The sequence below is a fragment of the Leptinotarsa decemlineata genome, unplaced genomic scaffold (assembly GCF_025532065.1).
Source record: "Leptinotarsa decemlineata unplaced genomic scaffold, Ldec_3_MD MMD2_tig00026307_RagTag_RagTag, whole genome shotgun sequence".
NCBI lineage: Eukaryota > Metazoa > Arthropoda > Insecta > Coleoptera > Chrysomelidae > Leptinotarsa > Leptinotarsa decemlineata.
Window position 1 is genome coordinate 3,016,104 of NW_027412681.1, and position 22,983 is coordinate 3,039,086.

Sequence of the window (22,983 nt, forward strand, 5' to 3'; positions counted from 1 at the left end):
TATTCATTTGTTATTTTATTTTTTTCACATATATTCATATACAAAGTATATGAATATATGTGAGATTGTATTCATAAAGATGTATTCTTTTTCTGACTTACCTTGGCACAAGTTTCACTTCTCAAGTTTATTTAGAAGTTTGTTCATTATTTTCGATGTATATATTATGAAATGTCATGAATAAACTCATATTATTATTATTATAGCAATTATCAACGAAACAACAAACAAAAATTCAAAATATTAAAATGGTAGGGGTACCTATCTTTCTGAAATATTCATTAAAACAAAGATAAAAATAAAATAAATACAACAATAAAAATTATTTGGCGCTCCGGGGCGACTTCATTGATTCCAGTGGCACATTTGCTTTTTCAGCTGCAGGAAAACCCGGAAAAACCTGCAGCACCACATCATCTGAAGATCTTGATCTAACAATGTCCTCTCTCTCATAAAACAAAATGTAGGGGGTCTCCAGAGGCTCCAATAAGTTTAATGCATCGCCAGAACACTTCGTGACACGACTATCGTCAAACTTAAACCAGTCCGTTTCTTCTCTGACCAAAGCGTAATAATGACCAAATTCAACGCCAGAACCACAGTGAACAATGACTGAATGAATATTATAACATTGGTCTGCTAGGTTGAAATGTTCATCTATTTCGAACCTTCCAAAGAGTTTCTTGCTTCCGTTAGAGGTTGAGTCTTGTTTGAAAATCATCAGTGTTATTATTAGATTGACTGGTGCCTCAGCTATACTTGTTTCCTTATAACAGTCAGTTAGTTTGGCGCATGTTTGACAATACAGTCGATCATCACCTGTTAAAAATTCCATTTTCAGATGATTTAACAATAAGCTTTGCACGGACTGGTAATCAGTCGTATTAGGAAAAGCTAGATGAAGTTTTAGGAATTCACGTAAGTTTTCAGTACTTCTTGAACATATACCACAAAGTAAACAAGTGAGGATTTTTCCAGCAGAAGATTTACAAACACAAAACGAGATGGGTTGTACGGAATCATTCAGTCCAGAGCGGCCAGGAGTATTGATTTTGCTATTGTTTTGCTCACGAAGAGTATTCAACAAGAACCCTAAGAATTCGGAACAATCCTCTTGTTGTCCTAACGAGTATCTAGTGGACTTCAAAGACTCCAGGAAATCGGTTGGAGGGAAAGATGATACCTTCTTACGAAACTGCAGCTGCATGAACAGCTGTTTGAGTTTGAGGAATAAGCAGGAAACATTCCCGTTCTCGTTCATCATTAAAACTTCGTTCTTGAAATTCTTCGTCATGAACAACACTTGTAAAATGCTATTCATGTAGCAAGTGTTTCCTAAATTATCCAATCCAATTTTCTTCTCTAGATTTTCAGGACAACTCTCTACTGATTCGTAAGGAAGAACACGTTTCACAGAATCTCCATAAGACCCATTTCTCAAGCTGCGATCGATCCTTCCAAGTGAAGAAGGGTTTCGTAGAGGGATCGATTCGGCTCTTGCTTCAAGAAGCTCTTCCGCTGAAAGGGTACCAGTTCTACGAGGACTGCAACTCATTTTTTGGGGCCAAGAATGACCTGAGTCCACTGACCGCACTGAAAAAGAAGAAGGTGGATCAATCACTTGTGAATTAACCTTGATAGGAGACTGATAAATATCCACATATCTCGGCTTGTTTCGAAGAGGTTTCAGTTCCGTACTGAAATTAGGGCAATGCATGATCTCATCAAAATTATGTGAAGGAGGAATAGTTCCAAGTTCTGAAGCAGCATTGCCACGTTGAATAGCAATACTGATTCTTTCTATCAAAAAAGAGGTAGAACGGTGATCTTTCGTTGCTTGGCCTATTCTCCTTCCGAGTTCATGAACGAATAACAGAGACTCCGGGCCATAAACACCAAAAGTTTCAACCGCTACTGGATGAAACAGATAGTTGTTTCCAAGATTTTGGTATTTTTTCCTTTTCAATTTCTCGGCAGACAATGCTGCAGTTTCAGCAGACTTGGAACTTTCGGCTAGATGGGAAGCCGCGACCGTGTCAACGCAAGTAAAGTCCCATACCACAGCATAATAAATGCTGAGAATTACAAAAACAGAGATGAAACTCAGGTATTCAATACATTTTGTGAGTATAGAAATTGAAATGACTAGAAAAAATATAAAATGAGAAACATCTCTCAAAAATTCAACTGTTGAACTAACTTTCTGTCTCTTTATTGATCTTCTTATACCGAATTAGTAAAACTTTGCTAATTACTAACTTAAGAGGCAACTGTCGCAAGACGTCTAATTTCAAGACAGATATAATTAAAAAAGTACACACGTATATAGCTGAACCGCTAACTCATGCAATGAACTTATCGAAATAATTCTGAAGACTGTATCAGTCTGAAGACTGTACAAGAAAATAAATATTTAAAAATAAAATTTCGATGCAATCATTTCATCTAACGGCCTACACGGGATACCAGCCGGAAAACTATTCCTTTTCCGGCTAATACCATGGCGAATATTGAATTATAGTCGACAGACATTCTAATAATGAACAACATCAATGTACACATACAAAATTCTCTAGCGATCACGACAATAATTCTCACAGAAATCTCATTAAAATCAGCATATACGTCAAACTGTACAGTTGGAGTTCTCATCGGAGGATATTCTACGATCAATAAAGTCTTGTTGATTTCAACATGATTCTCAAATGGTTTTTTGTTTTAGTTTCGATGTTCGAGGCAGAGCGTTCAACAAGGCTCGCCATTGGTCAGACCCGAAAATTTTTGGACCAAGAGCATACTTCGTGACAGTTTCTAAACCAGCCGCTCTTACGTTGGATGGAGTCCAGCTAGACGATGAGGGAGTGTATAGATGTAGAGTGGACTTCCGGACGTCCCGTACTAGAAATTTCGCCATTAACCTCACTGTTATAGGTAAGCAGTAATGATGATAACAGTAAATTGAAAGTTATAGCATAATTAAGTACAAAATTACTTGTTGCAGTTCATGTTTCACAGAAGAATCATAAATGTTTTGAAGTTCAGTATTGATGACAGCAACATCTTCATTCAGCAATTCTGGTTTAAACGATACATAAAATTCTCTCCGAATTTTCTTTTGTAACCTCCAGTACTGAAATTGTACATAACTCTGGTATATATTCCCTGTAATATATATTATATCGAGGCTTTTTATCTTAAACTATCCATTGAAACCTGAGGTTTCTTCGAGAGTATCTGTCACATATTGGATCCTGTTAGATCTTCTCGCATTGCCTTTTCTATGAGTCTTTCCTATACTTTCTCAAAGTTCTGTTATGTTAAACCCATGATAACATACGCATCTCTGGTCTACTGGTCAGTCTTGAAGCAGGCGACCGCCATCAACAAACTAGGCAAGGTACAAAGATTTGCATGTTTGGGAATGACGGGAGCAATGAGAACTACCCCAACAGCTGCATTGGAGACACTCCTGAATCTACCTCCTTTACACTTTGTGATAATGGGGGAGGCCAGGATTCAGACTGTAAAACTCACTGAACTACAAAATATTGGACCGAACAGAAATTTTGGAACAAGTGGAGGAGCACATATTGAATTAGTGCACGGACCACATGAAACCGAATTACACCTTCAACACAAACTTCACGGCCAAAATCTTAAGCCGTGGAGAGTGGAAGACCATTAGTCATCCCGACAACATGTTTGGAAAAAACCCCTGGTATACAGATGGATCGAAGACCAAACATGGAACGGGAGCTAGAATATACCGAGCGGATAGAAATTTAAACTACAGCTATCCGCTAGGACTATACACATCCGTCTTTCAGGCGGAAGTGTATGCTATCGTGCAGTGTGCAAGGCTTATCAAATTGAGACCTCAAAGAAATGAGCGAATCAATATTTTAACAGACAACAAGAGCGCGCTAGGAGCTCTGACAAACCCGAAGGTGACATCAAAACTAGTGGGAATGTCATGAAGAAATGAGTGAACTTGCAAACAGGAACGAATTAACTTTGTACTGGGTGCCAGGGTATTCAGGAATCACAGGTAATGATAAAGATGATGAATGCGCTAAACGCCGATCATCAACTTCATGTATAGGTCCTGAACCAGCTCTGGGGATACCAAAGTTATTGATACGAAACCAGATCAGGACATGGACCAATAAGAAGCACACAGAGTACTGGACAAAAATACCTGGCAACAAACACAGTAGAACCTTCATTAGGGAACCGTCCGAGAAACCGAAGAACTATTTCAATGTAGTAGGGATCGGCTCAGAATAATTACAGGGTTACTAACCTCAGCTGCAGATTATGCAACGAAGGACAGGACAGGACAACGAATCACAGGAGGCAGGCAATATATGGACGTAATAATTTACGTCCAGAAGAATATGGCGAATATCCAATACGGAACCTGTACGAACTAGTACAGGGAACGAGACTGATGGAATAAGAAGATGGGAGAATGAACGCAATGAGCATAAGAGGCTGCAGTGTTTTCTGAAGACTTGGACTAAATGAACAAGTCAGACAGCTCCCAAGGTACCAAAAAAAAAAAGTTCTGTTATATTCAGCTTCTATATTGGTCGTATACTCCCTTTTCGAAAATTTTCTGATTTATTTGTTGTTGTTGAGAAATATTGATACACATATTCGTAACTTCGTAAGGCCTCATTTTTCTACTTGTATACTTGATAGGCTGAGCAACCTCCTTCAACGATCGTGATCAAGCCAATGTTACCTGAAGAAAGATTAATCAAGATCTCCTACAGAAAGATATAGAAAACAGTATTCCGGAATATCTTTTCTTTCAATTCATTTTGAACGGTTTCATACAGAACTCGAAGCAAATTCATCCAGAGAAAAAAATCCGCAACAAAATTCAAATGACAATATCAAGCATAAATTACGAAAGTATAACGAGGAAGTTTGGAATTGTGTCTCTGCAGAAAACCCTCCGAATGTATTATGTAAGAAAGTGAACTGCCTAGCCATCTGTTTAAAATGTACAAAATGATTAAATTATAATTGAAGTTGAGGCGTTCGTAATGAAATTCCACTTCAGGTTGCTAAATTCATTTCCCGGCAACTGTATAACTCGCAGTCGAGCTGAAATGCCGAATGACATAATCAGAGTTGAAATTATTATGGCAAAATGGATGAGACACCTAGCCAGGCGTCGGAAAATATGACCCAATATTTACTTTTAATCAGTTTACTTTATGCTGTTTACCCTGTTGACTCCTAAATGATGTAGAGAGTCGAAACGTTTGGGAATTATTAGAATCAATCATCATACAGTGCTTTCTCGCTATATATTGTAATTATCATCAATATTCCAATGGACCTATTATTGTGAATATCCTCTCCTAGTTCACTTTGAGCTAGTGTAAAAAATAAACGTCAATAAAATACAAAGAGCAGCCTGGGCAATACTTTTTGTAGAAGCACAAGTACCTTTACACTTTAGTTTTATCCCTCAGTCATTTCAGTGTCAAGATCACTATTCGAGTTTTTGTTGAGCAGTTGAAGTTTAAACCGCACTAATAGACTGGCATAAACTCTGGTTTTGACCGACACCATTCATCGCGAACTCTCTTTGAAACGTATCGTAGTACTTGTCAACTTCCATCAAGGCTTGGTGTTTCTAGGATGGTGACGAGGTGTCACACCGACATGTACGCCACTGGACAACTTCTTACACTCCCCCAACGGTACGTGAGCATGTACCGAAGTACAGCCGTTGCTGTATTCCTCAATATTGAAGAAGCATTCGATAATGCACTACCTGAACCTGTAGGATCATCTCTGGCTAGGAAAGGTAAAGAATCGACCATAACTGGCTGGATCTATGCCATGCTGGTGAACAGAACTGCAACTACGACTGTTCGAGGCGAGGCCATTAGATTCTGGGACACCAGAAGCTGCTCTCAAGGTGGGGTACTATCTCCCCTTCTGTGGTCGCTCCTGTTGATGCCCTCGACAGAAAAAAAGAAGATCTGCAAGCTTATGCGCAGATGGCTTTGTCATCTTGGCAAGGTTCACGTCTGGAGGGGTAGCTTGTAATATCCTCTAACGCCACTTTTCCTCAATGGTGAGTTCATTCCGTTTGGAACGGAAGAGAAATATCTTGGCATTTTCCTTGATAAAGAACTCACCCGGAACGATCACTTGTAAAAACTTTTACAGGAAGCCAGACTGTCTCTATATGGACATGTCGAAGGATTTGTGGTGAAACTTGGAGTCCCAAACAAAACCATTGGATTTATGTGATGATTGTCAGACAAATGATCACTAATGGTGCAATTGCCTGGTGGCCGAAGCCTTTACAGAAAACGGATAGTGTGCGAAGCCATTGAAAGAATCCAACCTCATACACAAGTCGATAAAAATATTCTCGGACAGTCAAGCGGCGTTGGAAGTTCTTGGCTCCTACCGAGAAGCAACGTCAATTGGTAGCAAATTGCCAAAAATGACTCTTCTCAAAAGGAAGACTCAACAGACTGTCTCTGGTCTGGATTCCTGACCATACTGGCCTGGAAGGCAATGAGGCTGCTGACTCTCTTGCAAAGTAGGGTACTGCAAGCAGCTTCATCGAACCAGAACCTGTCATTGGAATCACTTCAGGCTTTGCAAAACAAAAATTGAACACCTGGATAGCAAGAAGATTCAAAGACTTCTGGCAGAATCTTCCAGGGATGGCTCATTCCAAGGCGTTTATTTACCTTTCGAAGTTTGATACCAACTACAGTAGGGATGAAGTACGATATCTAACAGGCTTTTCTGCAGGTCACTGTCATTCGAATCATCATATGTAGAGACTCCGACTGTCAGAAGACAGTAAGAGAGTCATAGTTACGACCGTACCGGGGGCCTGGGGGGCCGGTTAGGCCCCCCAGACGCACCCTGGCGTTGGATGCGATCGGGTGTGGAGGGGTGGATTTTCGGGAAATCCTTGCGGGTACCGCCCCTCACCCCACACCAACAGGATTTCGCAGGGCTTCCTCCCGCTCACCGAACCCGGAGTTGCCTCCTTACATCTACTTAGTGTGGCTAACCAAGAGACAGGACCATCGGCAGCGTTCGACCGAACGTTCGTACAAGTTAACTAAGCTCTTCTTTCGCCAGAGAGTGCTCGCGTCGCACACCTGCCCCCGCCAACCATGCCAAATCAATTGGGAATATGGTCCCGGAAGTGGCCGGTCGGGGTCCTAAGCTCGGATACTAGTAGCTCCGTCCAACCGGGGTCCGACACCTCAAGCGTCTGCCTTGGTGCCCTCCAAGACTAGACTCGGATACTAGAGCCCGGAAGGACCGCGAGCCCCGACACCTCGAACGCACGGATCCGTACAGAAGCAGGCGAGGATCACGGAACAGCATAAGCCGTCTAGTGCCTCGGTATGGGGCTGCAATGCACCCATGAATGGATTACCGCATCCCCGTATCCCTTTACCCGCTAGTGAATCCGCTGCCTCTAAGAGGCCAACGCCAGTTGGAGATGTGGCTCGCTAGCCTCCAGCCGCGAGCGGGCACTCACCTCCCCTCTAGAACTCATGTTAGGAAAGTTCCCTTTCCAACGTTTGATGAGTAACCGTCGAGGACTCTTTCGAGCATCCTCTACCACACATCATATGTCGAAGATGTCGCCCCATTACCCGTGTAGGTGCGGGATAGGGCGGTTCATCAACAACTTTTGGGTGTACGCCGTGTGGTCTGTACCGCATACCCTTACGTTACCCCGAGGGGCACTCATGTTAGGAAAGTTACCTTTCCAGCGTTGGATGAGTAACCGCCGAGGGCTCTTACGAGACACCTCTCCCACACATCTAGCTTGAAACCGGCCAACGCCTGTTACCCGCAGATGCGGGATTGGGTGGTTGACCGATAACTTTACTGGGTGAGTGCCGTGTGGTCTGCACCGGGGGACTGTCAAACACCCATAAGAGAGAGACAGTGATCCCCCGCTACTCGCCTATGTTTGGAAAAAGATTAAACAGCAGAGTACATACTTTGTGCTTGCCTCGCTGGAGAACTAATCAGATTTTTAGAGTTCGCAGAGCCGTACTCTTACCATCTGACCTGAATTACCACTAACCATAAAACCAATCGGCTTCGTTAAGAATCTGGGTTTATTTCGTTGAGTGTGAATAGGTGTGAGCCACAATAAACCCTTGCGGGTTGCGGTGGAGGGTCGAATAGACCCACTCACTTTGGACCTTGTATTTGATGGAAAGATGAGTCGAAATATCGAGACGAGGATAAAACAAATGGTGCCTGGAAACGAGCCGGTATCTATAAAAAAATTAGATTTTTTTATGGGTAGCCGAATGTTATCAAGCAAACTACTGAATTACAGAACAGGTATAGATTTTACACATATATTCAAATAAAATAAAGATATAACCTCACATTTATAATAAGAGATCATAAAGTAATAATTTCGAATCATGAATCAACATGGCTAAAACAGTATTCAAACACACAAATACCTGAAATGTGGCATTAATGATATCGCTGTGAATTCAAATAGAATCAGTAAAAATACCGATTTGTCCAATCTATCCAAGCCAGGGCATATTTCAAGAAGTTAAACATACATCGTAGTTTGAGACGCAATTACGATTACTGATTAACTAAAGAATATCCATGACATATCGAGGAAAATTCACCAGTCGCTAACAAACGGTGTGTTCGAGAACAATACATTTATGAAATCTTTGGCATCCTTATGAATAAGGAAGACAATAGGGGAAACGGCATAAAATTTTCAAGATTTCAAGATTTTTAAGATTCATATATAGGTCTTCATTTTTACAGTTTTTACAGTTTTACAGTTTTACAGTCGTAATCTTTCTGGAAGAATCACGTCACATAAAAGTGACTGCGGACTCAACAAACGTTCTTGTGGACTGACTGAACATGTTATCTCCTCAGATCATGTTATGGATTATGAAAATACAAAAATTTTAGCAGTTGAAAATAATAAAGCCAAAAGGATATTTCTAGAAATGGTGTACAAAGTAAAAATAATAATAACTTGAACAAAAAATCAGAAATACAAAATTTAAGTCAAATTTACAATTATATTTTAACTTTTGATCAATGAAATTAAAAAAATAATTTCAATATAAAAAAAATTATATACCACTTACATCATTAATATCTCACTGTATTTGCAAATATCTTAAAAATCACATTTTCTCTGATACTGTGACAAAATTTCAACGTCAAATTTGCATTTGACTTTTCGGCTTTTCTATATTTGTATTTATATGCCGATTTATATTTTAAACTAACTTTGGTGAGTCCTTTTTTGTAGATATTCTTGATAAAGGAAAAAATACATTTCCGAAAGCTTGAATAGCAGAAATATATATATATATATATATATATATATATATATATATATATATTCTGCTATTCAAGCAGATAGAAAAACATTAAATAATGCCAGTTGATAAAAATTTTGGCTGACAATATCAAGTGGGAAAATTCTGAATGATACTCGAATTACTAGATCTTCTATTTTCTTTATCATATTTCAGTATGTACGTGTAAATTTTGCTAAGACTATCAATATCAGTTCGTTTATTCATTGAATATTCTTCGTTATTAATATGTATCATTTCCAAAAATATTTTTTTAGTTGTATTGGTTTCTCTATCTAAAATATTTGGATTTTCAAAATTTATTTTATGATCCTCCAAATTAACATGTTCTGTTAATGCACAAGAATTAACATTTCGTCTAAAGTCGCTAAGTAGTCGTATCACTTCCCATAAGAGCGACTGTAGACGAAATGTTAATTCTTGTGCATTAACAGAACATGTTAATTCGAAGGATCATAAAATGAATCTTGAAAATCCAAATATTTTAGATAGAGAAACCAATACAACTAAAAGAATATTTTTGGAAATGATACATATTAATAACGAAGAACATTCAATGAATAAACGAACTGATATTGATAGTCTTAGCAAAATTTACACGTACCTACTGAAATATGATAAAGAAAATAAGAGATAGTAATTCGAGTATCATTCAGAATTTTCCCACTTGACATTGTCAGCCAAAATTTTTATCAACTGTTATTATTTAATGTTTTTCTATCTGTTTTTGAACCATTTTATATTTTATTCTCACGTTAGTAAGTTCTCCATATTTATATATTTTTTACAAGATATATAATCTTATTATTGTAGTTGTCCTGACGAAGGTGTGAAATATACCGAAAGCTTGACATATAACAAAGAGTTTTCTTTGTAACAGCCCAGCTATTGACTGCAACCTCACGAATTAAACCGATTTATAGTTAATCCAGTCACTAATTATTATATATATATATATATATATATATATATATATATATATATATATATATACAGTTTTATTACCCTCAGTGTGAAGATAGATGCACCTAAGTAACTAAAGTACTTGTGCTGCGCTTTCCATCTACCACTCAGGGTATTCAATTATATGCAATTAGCTGTCTTATATCCATACACACACATTTCGATTAATTAATTCACAGAATTGATGAACATTGGGAATGATGAAGAGCTTGCTGAACATCGTTTATGTTTAGCCGAATAAATCGAGAAGTTCGGTATTGAACATAATGAATGTTTTGATTGATTTTTTGAATGTATTGAGATTGAAATTGTTTCTTATGTTAACTGGCAGAAGATTGAATAATTTTGGACCGTGATAGAAAATATAACCCTGTGTGTGACTTTTATTAAATGTTGATATGTTTATGGAAGAACTAGTAACGAATCGAAGTTTGATCTAATATTGATTTGAAGAACGAAGTTTGTTTTTCTCTGTTTGTTGATTGAAGTGTGAGTTTGTTTGTGTACACCCAAGTTGAACATTGGTGGATACAGAGTTCTCGTGTTTTCAGTAACTGCGTTTCCTTATACAGACATTCGGTAGAGTATATTTTAGGTTTTTTGAATAATATTTTCAAGATTGTATTTTAAGATATTTGGAGGGTATCTTATAATTATTACAATCAGGCAGTAGCATAGTAAAGAATACATACTCGCATAAGCCAGAAGTTCACATTATAACATCTAGACAGAAAAAACATCGATAAAATAATAAAGGGTACTCAGATTCATTTTAGCAACTATAGTATCTGAAACATCATAATTGAACTTCAGTATGATCGTAGAGATAATCCAATGTAATTCCTAAATCTTCCAAACATCGGTCAAGAATATAATTATTATCTAGTCATATAATATTACGCGTCCGTAAAACGATCAAAAAAAAAACAGTATTGCCTTTCAAAAACAAAGATTTAATGACATCTCAATACCTCGTTTATTGAATAAAAGAAAGATATATACTGCTAATGAAGAATCGGTTTGCAACATGAAATAAAAAAGCTGATATTTGTGGACGAAAACTTTGCATAACTTGTAAAGCATCAAGTAAAAAAATATATTATGCCTCTCACTTTTTTAGATTAATGAAATACATTTTTTTTTCAGTTCCTCCTCATCAACTTTTGATATACGACAACTCTGGAAGAGACGTTTCAGGAGTTGTGGGACCACTTGAAGAAAAATCTGACCTAATACTCACTTGTGAAGTGAGAGGAGGTTAGTAAGCATCATTTCACGATTTTTTTTTATTTTTTCATGGTTACATAATTCAAACTGCCACAATCCAATTCTAACATCCCTTCATTTGTATATTTGAGACTCATGCGAAAAAAATATTATGAAAACGAACATTCGTAGAGAAGTTGCTTTTCTGAATAGAATAGTTTTCTATGAATGACTTTGGTTTATTCCTCCAAAACCCTTGCACAGAAAACACTGTACTTTCTGCAGAACATTTACCTTCAGATTTCATGAAGGCTTAAACCAATTGCAATTGTCGTTCGTCAATCACCTGTTTAGAGAAGTTTTGTTGTAAATGGGATGGATTCTTATTATTCAATCGTTTTAAACTTCTTTCAAACTTCTTCTTCATGTTCATCTTTGGTTTTGAAATGTGCAACATTTTTCTTTTATTCCTATCACATCCAAATTCCATAAATCTGCAATGGAAAACTCAGCAAAACCGGCAAATATAGTAGAATAAGTCGAACATTTCAATCGGAATTCGCATTTGGATCTATATTTTATCAGCTCGTCTCTGTAATATTCTACCTCATCGTACTCCTCTTCTAATTCAATATCAACGCTGACTTCTAATGACAATTTTTCTTTAACTCCTTCATCTGCCTCGAATAATCTGCCATTCTTATCCTCCAATTGTATCAGTAGAAATAATAAATCCTCTTCAGTTGAATCTTTCCGCTTCAAAGCTTCATCAAGTGCTTCAACGGATTTTTCTCAACTGCTGCCTATTTTTCTTCAAGATGGTGGGAGCGAATAATCAGAATTATAAAGGAACTATTTCGTCGAAATTTGGGAAAATCATCGTTGAATTATGAAGAACTCATGACTGTTCTGTGTGACTGTGAAGCAAATATTAATGACCAACTCTCATATATATCTCAAGCAGAAAAGGGTAACTTCACTCAAAATTGGAGATATTGTACTCATTGGAAATGACAACAAAAAATGAGTAAACTGGCCATTGGGGAAAATTTTACAACTGTTTACAGGAAGAGATGGAATAGAAAGACTAGCACGAGTTAAAACAGAGGTGAATGTGGTGGAACAAGTAAAATATGTAACAACCTACCTCGTTTGACTGATTTATCCGTTATAGACTAAGTATTTGAAACATAAAAATATAATTTTGAGTGACACTAGAAACTTTGATGTTTCAAATGAAATACAATTATTATTAGGAGCCGATTTTTTTGGTCAGCTTTTGACAGGGGAAATCGGCTCCTAATAATAATTGTATTTCATTTGAAATATCAAAGTTTCTAGTACCACTCAAAATTATATTTTTGAAAGGATGAAATAACAAAAATCCATCCCATTTACAACAGTTTTGCCCGTTTTGATGTCATGTGTTTTTGTAGCACCCTATCTCAATGAATATTAATTCTACTGTGTCGTGGAACTTTGTTTGAGAACGAAACACTTGGACTACAGAGAAATACTCAAGGCGCTCTCATAGCGGTGCCTGTGCCAAAGTTGCGATTCACAGTTTATTCTACAGAAACGCAGTTCTCCAAATGAAAGAGTTTTCGAACCGTGAAGTTCCAAGTGTACTGAGTTGAACCTCAAAACGATACGCAGCCACAGTATGTCGCTTATATCTGATATGTACCGCTATTGGTGGAATAAAATGTACCAAGTCACTTGAACACCTCACGTGACAGTATCTATAAAAGAGAGACAAATCTCCAACCTCGCTTCGATGTTCCCGACTATCAAGGTTGCAAGTAATGTTCGTGTCATCAGGCAGATGGCTCTTTTCTTGATGAAATCCAGCAGCTTCAGGGTATGCTCAGGGGCGGAGCTCCTTATATGTGAAGAATACCCCAGAAAAGATCAAAAGTTGCTGAGGTTCATATAGTTTTCTGGTTCTGAACAGTGTTCTAAGCTTTCAAAAAGTAGCCCTTTCAATTCCAGTGACACGATTCTACAAAGACGTATTGGTGTTCATTTTAAGCTTCAACAAACAGATAGCGAAATTGTCTGTCCTGATATACTGATGATATACTCCTCTCCTCTGGAGAGAGAGAGAGAGAGAGAGAGAGGCTAGATGGACTGCATGTAGACCCAAGTTGAGTTGAAAAACAGCCTTGGCTGATACTCCGCCTCTCCACCATATACTGTTTCGTTCCTTGTTTCTGTACCTGTATAGTGTTTTATTTTATTTTTGTCTATTCCATCTGTATTATTATTATTGCACATTGCCAATTTCACAAGTCAATTCAATGCAGACTGCAACAGACTGTTGGTTGACACTGGAAGTCACAGCATTCTAGAAATGACCTCTGACTTCATGCCTCCAACTGTCAATTGCGAACTGCCTCATAAAGTACTGTTTCCGAGGACTGGGCCCTTCGGGAGAAGGAAATATTGAGAATAGTTGTTGGTTCACAGATGGATCAAAAAACTTTTCGGTTATGGTGCAGGTGTTTTCAGTCGCAGAGTCAAGACAGTGATACCAACCTGCCTAGAAACCTATGTGACTGCATTTCAAGCGAAAATTCACACTATTGAATTGTGTACGAAGAAATTGAAAAAATCCAACGCTTTATACATGTCGATAAAAATATTCTCTGGCAGTCAAGCGCCGTTGGGAGCTCGTGGCTGCTACCGAGGAGCAACGTCTGAATTGGTAGCAAATTGCCAAAAACGATTCTCCTTGATAGGAAGACGTAACATGTTGTCTCTGATCCAGATTCCTGGCCATACTGCCTGGAAGGCAATGAGGCTGCTGACTTCTTTGCAAAGGAAGGTGCTGCAAGTAGCTTCATCGGACCAGAACCTGTCATTGGAATCGCTTCAGGCTTTGCAACCCAAAAATTGAACACCTGGATGGCAAGAAGATTAAAGAACTTCTGGCTGAATCTTCCAGGATTGGCTTACTCCAAGGCATTTATTCATCCTTCGAATCTTGATACCAAACAGTTGTTGGAGTAGAGTAGGGGTGAACTACGATGTTCAACAGGCCTTCTTACAGGTCACTGTCATTTGAATCATCATATGCAGAGACTAGGACTGTCAAAAAAACAGTGTGTATCGCCTCTGCTTGGAAAATGATGAAACAGCAGAGCACATACTGCTGGGGACCAAATCAGGTTTTTAGAGCTCGGCGGAGCCGTACTCTTACCATCTGACCTGAAAGACCACTCACCATACAAAGTAATCGGAAGGCAGTGGATATCGCCTTTGTTTGGAAAATGAAACAGCAGATCACATACTTTGTGCCTGCTCCGCTGGGGACCGAATCAGGTTTTTAGAGTTCGGAAGAGACGTACTCTTAACATCTGACCTGAAAACACCATACAACCTATCCGGTTCCGTTAAGAAGCTGACCCACTCACTTTGGACCTAAAATAATCTGATCAGTCAGACGGATGGGCTCTTTTCTGGATGGAATTCAGCAGCTTCAGGGTACGCTCAGGGGCGAAGCTCCATATATGTGTCAAATACCCTAGAGAAAGTCAAAAGTTGCTGAGGTTCATACATTTTTCTTACTTGGAACAGTGTTCCAAGCTTTTGAAAAGCAGCCTTTTCAATTCCAGCAACATCATTGTGCCAAGACACATTGGTGTCCATTTTAACCCCCAACAAACTCATTGAAGCAGAAAGCGAAATTGTCTGTCCTAATATACTGATCGATAAAGAATTTTATGTTCAATATATTGATGATGTTCTTATTTTCCAAATTTCATGCTTTTGCTCCATTTCAGCTCATTACTATATGATGTTGAGCGATTTTCAGCCGATTTTCCTCTACGAACTGAAATTGAACCAAAGCTCTGCCGAAACAAACCAAAAAATCAATCAGGCATTTGTCAATGTTAGTGGTAATGAACGCACTGTTCAAAATTTCGTTTCGACTCGAAGATAAGCCCCGAAGTGGTCGATGAGTATTTGAGGACTCTGGTGGAGACTGTTCCCTCACAAACAGTGCTTGGGATGAGGTCAAATTTTGCTACAATAGGGAGAGTTACTGTCAATTGTTATATTTATTAAATTCGCCCTAACCATACCTTGGCACAGCTCAAGTTGATAATTTTAAGATTGATACGAGATTCGACAATATTACCTATACAAATGCACGTTATTTACTCTTTTCAGTTCATACTACTCCAACACCTATGTCTTAAATTACAATTCGTCTTAACCTTACCTTGACACAACTCAAGTTGATAATTTTCAGGTTAATACTTCACGAGATTTTACAATATTGTTTATCAAATGCACGTTATTTAATCTTCTCACTTCACACTACTTCAACACCTGTCTTAAATCGATTACAACATCACGGCTCCCGGCCGTTCACACACACAGGCCCTACTTTTTAATATGGAACAGGTAGTTTGGAAAATTATTCAACCCACATGAGGCTGGCAATGACTGAATTTCATCTTTAATGCCTAGAGAGTATTGGGTCGAGCACGCAGAGTTATTTTATTTTTATTTTCAATACAGTGGATCGTGCGACATCTGAATGGTATATGAAATCTTGTGGATTTGGGGAAATCTGGCAACACTGTCTTATGGAGATTCCTATGTTGGGACAAAAATTTGCAAAACGGAGCTTGGCTTTTTTCTTCAAATTTACATTGTATTTCCCATAAGGCGGTGTTGCCATTTGCCCCATAATCTTTTAGCTACTCTACTCCAATTTCCAAAGGTATAAACACTCCAAACAAGACCATGGTTACTTGTTGATAGTCAGCGTCTGATGTGATTCACTATTACTTTCTGCAACAGAGCCAAACAATCATGGCAGAGCCTTTTTGTGAGAAAACCGACGAAATGTACTGAAAATTGCGTCAGCAGCAGGCACTTGCCAACAGAAGGGGTCAGATCCGGCTTCAAGACAAAGTCCGTTCGCACGTTTCATAAAGCACCGTCCGAAAATTGAACGAATTGAGCGTCGAAGTTTTGTCTCACCCACCATACTCTCCAGACCTCATGACAATCGACTTCTATATTTTCGAGCACTCCCATTATGTTTTCACCGGTAGAACCTTCGCTAATCACGACCAGGCAGAAACGGTCTTCGTCGACTTTATCGAATACTGAGCGTTAAATTATTATGCTGATGGAATGAATCTATTCGTGTTACGTTGGCAAAAAAACACTGATTCAAACAGTGCTCATTTTGATTGGATTGAATGAGTATTTACTGAGATATTACAATTTGAAGTAGAGTCATAAAAACGGACAGAACTTTTGGAAAAAAAACAGCTTCATATTCCAGATTCTCCAGTCAAATAGTGATCTCTGTGCTATATGAAAATGAGTGGCAATTATTCATAAGCTCAAATGCCTATTCTTGGTATGCCACTCATTTTATGAAATGAGTTGTTTTCAGTTGATAATAAGCAAGTTAGGTTCGTGAAATAAGAAGTAAGATCATTCGTGGCTTCAACCCAATTTCACATCATCAAAGAAACTAATATCTCACACACATTACTACGAGAAATTCATGCATGAGTTCCCAAGACGATTCTTTCTCTCCCAAATCCTCAATCGATGAAAGTTGGTCCTTAAAGCAAAGCCCTTCAGTTGGCCCAACGTAACAGTAGGCCAGGTTTCTCGAAAGTACGTACAATTCAAAATTAATTTCCAGAGTGAAACTGTCGCGTAATTAAAAGGGTTGTCGGCTTTCAGAAAGTGTCACGGTTGATTTAATTGAAGTCTGTGTCTTTCCCTTCAAGAGCAATGATTTGAAATGAGGGGGTAGATCACAAAGAGGTGTCTTTATGTTTTTAATAAGTGATGACCTTGCTTTCTCGGAAATATTTGGTCGGTCCTCAACAAAGGATAATATGAAACGTGTGAAAATCAAACTCCAAAATTGTTTTAATTAGCAGATTAGTTCATTTTGATCAGTGTGTATGTCTGTATGTGTGTGTGTGTATGTTCAGATAGGTTTCCGCGTCTGAAGTTTTGTGTTCGACGTTTCGGCTCCCATTTTGGAACCATCTTCAAGAAATCGATGTGATTCGACACTGAGGCCTCAATCTGCTTACTCCCCAGGTCTCGTCATAGGTTCTCTCTAACGTCATAATCTGCTTTTTCCTTAGATTCTCCAACACAAAAACTTGCTAAACACCTTGAAATCACTCTCCAACCTCTTGCAGAACAGTCCTCGTCGTACGTACGAAATTCATTTCACTTCATTGAAATCCTCAAAAACCTCAATATCCAACAGACTGACAACCTTGTGATTTTCAACGTAGTGTCTTCATTCACAAATATCCCCGTATCAGACACAGTGAACATTTTTGATACACCAAATTTCCAAAGGCACCCTCAACCTCATCAGTCACTGTATGTCCAGCACACAGCCTCTTCCAAGGTATCTTCTACAAACAAGTGAAAGGCGCCCCAATGGGTTCTTCTCTTTCACCAGTCCTCGCAAACCTTTTTATGGAAGACCAAGGCTATTGACACGTTCGACCACAAACCCTCTTACTGGTTCAGATACGTAGATGACGTTTTTGTCAAATATTGCCCCACGGCTCCGAAACTCTTTACAATTTCCTTGATTACCTCAACTACCTTCACCCGAATATAAAATTCAAAATGGAAATTGGAACCTATAATTTTCATCCATTTTTAGATGTCCTCATCACAAAATCCAATAACTCCTCCACCCACACAGTCTACAGGAAACCAACACACACAAACAAATACCTCAACGCAGACTCCCACCATCATCCAGCACAAACCAACTCCGTCTTGAATTATCTCATCCACAGATCTATCAACGTCGCAGACCGCCTGGCTCAACTCAAATCAGCTCTCCTACAAAATGAATTCACAGACCATCAAATTGACAGATCCATCCGTCGTCAACAAACTTTTCTGTCTAGTCCATTAAAGTGCGCACCATATGGGAAACTTTTTTTCCAAAAGTTTCAATGAAGTTTAACTTCAGCACTTGTTTGTGCTTTGAATTTAATTTGAAATGATGCGGCCAACTGCGACCCACTGACGTTCAGTGTTTGTCAAATTCAAATTTTTTCCATCCATCCATTCCATCCATATGCCAAATTTTATGCAACAAGGATAAAGTTAACGTTTTGCTTATTTTTGACAGATATCCCCTTTATTTTAAAAAACAAATTCGGTTAATTGTCATCAATTCATGTATACGTAACAAACTCATCATGGAGTTTAACTTTTCTGATAAATTTTTACTTATACGGACATTTTTAGAGAGAAATCAAAAATGTGCTATAAAAATTTTAACATGAATAGTGCAAAGTTTCAATCGCTTGGCGATTTTCTTTAACAAACGTCAGTACCTTCAGTTTTGAAAAAGCAGACACAACTCAAAAACTGCAATAAGTATTAATGACATTACTAGAGTTGAAATTACATTAAAATTTCAATATTCAGTATTTACAGATTATTTATAAACACTAACTAGGGCGGTAAGGATGCTTAATCACGTTGAATAAAATTTTTAAGTAGGTCTTGACAAACAAAATGCATGCTATGGTAGTGTCAAGTTGTTGATTTACTTGTCAAATTTTTAACAGTTATTGTTGCAATAATGTTGTCTCTTCAGGAAAGAATGGAAATAGTTTCAATATGTGGTGAGAATGCACCATACCGGCAATTAGCTAACATTTTTAATGAACGGCATCCAGGAAAAAATGTTCAACATACTATTGTGTCAAAGATAATGTCGAAATTCAGAGAGACAGGATCCGTAGCAAATCAATTTAAAAAAAAGCATACTCCACGTAAATATGATGAGGAGGCCCAACTTAACATTTGTTTAAAAGTTATTGAACACGGGCAAACAAGCATAACCGATATTATAAAAAATAGCGATTACAAGAGAGAAAATGTTAAAAATTTTATTGACGAATAAATTTTGGCCTTACAACCCAAAATTTATTAACACATTAAAAGAACGAGATTTTGATGTTCGTTTGGGGTTTTCATTCCGGTTTCAAGGAGAAAGACAAGAAAATGTAAAGTTTTCGTATAAAATTTTATGGACAGATGAGGCAACGTTCTCTTCAAATTGAACGGCTAGTTCTCAAAATTGCCGATCGTGGGCCCAAGAAAATCCCAATTTCACAGTTGAATGTGGTGATTAGTATTCCTTTAAAACTGATGTATGGTGTGGGATACTTAACGACCAAATAATTAGGCTATTTTTCTTCAGGGAAAATTTATCATCCGTCGGTTATCTCAACCTTTTAAATAATGAAGTTAGTGAAGTTTTAGATAATATGCCTTTGAATATTAAATACGACCTATGGTATCAGCTTGATGGCGCACCAATACATCACACGGTTGCTGTAAAACAGCTCCTCCAACAAATGCTCAGAGGCAAAGTTATTGGACGTAACTGGGAACATTATTGGCCACCTAGATCTCCCGACTTGACGCCTTCAGACTTTTTCTTGTGGAGTTACCTGGAACTAAAAGTGTACCGAAGTAGACCATTTACAACATCTGAAAAATACCATTCGCAAGTGCTGTGCAAACATAAATCCCCGATTAATTAAAAATGCAGTTACAGATGACAGTAGAAGGACCATAAATTGTATTGAACGTGGAGGAAGACATACTGAAATGTAGGCTATAAGTGTTTGACAACCTCATTAAGATCAATAAGTAATTTTTTGTACCCATTTGTATTTTCTATAATATTATTGTTGTTTAAAATTCATAATAATAATAATAGTTCTAACGAAATTATTTGCATTTTTTTTAGTTGCCTCTGCTTTTTCGAAGTCGAAGGTTTATTTAAGAAAATAGCCAAGTGATTGAAACTCTGCACCAGTCATGTTGAAATTTTTATAGCAAATTTTTAATTTCTCTCTAAAAATGTCCGTATAAGTAGAAATGTATCAGAAAAGTTAAACTCCATGATGAGTTTGTTATTTATACATGAATTGATGGCAATTAACTGAACTTGTTTTTTTTAAATAAAGGGGATACCTGTCAAAAATAAGCAAAACGTTAACTTCATCCTAGTTGCGTAAAATTTGGCATATGGATATAAAATTTCCGTAGACACAACTTTTTCAAGTAACTTTTTGTTAAATTCGATCTAGAAATGCACTTTTTCAATTTTTTTTTAAGTTGAATTTGACAAACACTGAACGTCAGTGGGTCGCAGTTGGCCACATCATTTTAAGTCAAATTTAAAGCACAAACAAGTGCCGAAGTTAAACTTCATTGAAACTTTTCGAAAAAAAGTCTCCCATATGGTGCGCACTTTAATGGTGACACTGTATATGAATTCACATGGTCTGATTGCGATAGAACTTTTGTAGGACAGACCAACAGACGTATGGCAAGTAGAGTATACTAACATCAACTTGCTGTCTGAAAGTCAGACCCATCCTCAGCCCTGTCCAAACATTATCAAAAGACAGGACACTACATAGACTTTGCAAACACTCAGACCAGCGACACAGCGAAAACACCACAAGCTCAGATAATTCGCGAGGCCTTCGAAATCGAATAGCAACTTTCCTGTCTGAACAAACGGTCAGATACTTTCAACTACCTGCAATCACCAAAAAATTAGTAGATCTGCAAGTTTATGCAGATCACCTTGATACTTTTCCAAGTGGAACTTCGAAAAGGCCTGTAATATTTTCCAATGATGGTCATTGTTGGTGCTGTAGAGAGAAGATGTTTGTTGGGAGCGAAAGTAAAACATCTAGGTATCATCCTCGATGAAAAACTCGCCCTAAAGCTCACTTGAAAAAGGTTCTACATGCATGAAGATATGTGAAAAATTCAGGGGCGTGAAGCCCAAATAAATCCATTTGGTATGTCTAATAAGACAGACTCATATCCACTACCATTTGCATCACATCGTCAGAGGCTATAAAAATTCTTCTAGATCTACCTCCTCTTCATATATATCTGAACAGAGTAAGACTGATTATGCAACATAGATAATTTTGCATATCGGAAATTGCAAAAAGCAGGCCTATGAGAATGAAAAGCACGACATTCTGAGTATGACTTTGAGCTCAATGGTTTCCAAAGTTAACTACGAACTGCTTTCTGTAGTCCTTATCCAGGGTAGAGAGGACTGGATACTTGGGAGGGAAAAATACTCAGAGAACATAGCTGATGGTTCAAAAAACTACCTTTGAGATGAGTTATCCATAAAAAATCTTCAAAATGAAACATAGGATGAAGTAATATCAACTTCACAGATCAATAAAACAATTTGTATTTATTTTTGTCCTGTAGTCGATTAGAAACGATCGTTTATCAATGGATGAGTTCCATGGTTCAATATAAAGTATATTCATTGAGATGTTTGTAGTCTCAACTTGTTGTGGTTTTTTTTCTGATTAAGTGAACAGTGTGTCTTCATATTCTGGTTCGCCAAATATGGAACATTTCATTCATCCCAAACTGCAGTAACCCATCCTTGGACCGACTAACAATGGCACAGTGATTGGTCCTTCGAGACGGATTTCGAAAACTATCTAATTTCTTGCAAACCAAATGAGCCCTGAAATAACTGAAAACCACGGATTTCATTCCGCACTGATACTCTTCAGTGTTTTCCTGTATCGTTTCCCGACAACACTAATGGATCCCTCCTCCATATCCACGTATTAAAGGCGTATTTGGAAGGCTGTCAGTGAAATTGCAACCTAGCGCCTTTCATTTCAGAAGGATTCCAAAATGGCAGGCAGGGGACTACACGCTCTCATCTGAGAATCGTTTGAATTTTCTTGAATTGTCTTTTCCTTTCTGCGATACTCTACACACTGCCAGCAGTACATAAAACTGTTACAGTTTCTCGGAATTGTTTATTTCGCCCCGTGATGTACACGGAGCGAGAATTGTACTTTGTCGTATTGGGAGAAAATGAGAAATGATGAGGTTAATTTTTTGGAAGATTGCAAATTGAAAGCAACATTTGAAATGAATGAATTCTGCGTGAAGTCAATAGATTTCGATGAATTGAAAACAAAACTACGCATGTTACTGATTTTTTATAGTAATACCTCATCTACTATGTTGCTATATTCTTCAGAGATCAATATTTGAGCCAGTTCTTCCTCCAGTACACACGTTCTATGAAATTATTGATATTGCAGGTAAAATTCAACAAACCCCAATGTGGAATCCATGAAGCTTACTTTTTCGTTATTACAGCAGTCCTGAAAAATTTAGATGAAATTTTCACATTCCACATGAATCTTTCGTTCAATAATAATAATAATAAATTCATTGTCCATCAAGATAACAAGATAACAAAAATAAATTACAAGAAATACAAAAAAAACAGTGTGTATTTGATGTGCAAATGGCGTTTGGTTCAGATCTCGAATTTGCACTCGTATCTGCTCTTCCACCA

At 37.8% G+C, this 22,983-nt stretch overlaps 2 protein-coding genes across 4 annotated transcripts in view; both read left to right on the top strand.

Moving 5' to 3' along the window:
* LOC111509829 (protein turtle homolog A) overlaps positions 1–22,983 on the top strand; it is a 203,242-nt gene that overhangs the window by 131,355 nt on the left and 48,904 nt on the right. For 2 of the 3 annotated variants that reach the window (XM_074180849.1, XM_074180850.1), the window contains exons 2-3: positions 2,723–2,931; positions 11,505–11,615. In XM_074180849.1, coding sequence (XP_074036950.1) covers positions 2,723–2,931; positions 11,505–11,615 — 320 coding nt within the window. Of the gene's footprint in view, positions 1–2,722; positions 2,932–9,226; positions 9,308–11,504; positions 11,616–22,983 lie in introns of those variants that run through there. The other variant, XM_074180851.1, reaches the window with a different exon arrangement.
* COX8 (Cytochrome c oxidase subunit 8) overlaps positions 1–22,983 on the top strand; it is a 324,402-nt gene that overhangs the window by 76,618 nt on the left and 224,801 nt on the right. The gene's annotated exons all lie outside the window — the stretch shown is intronic.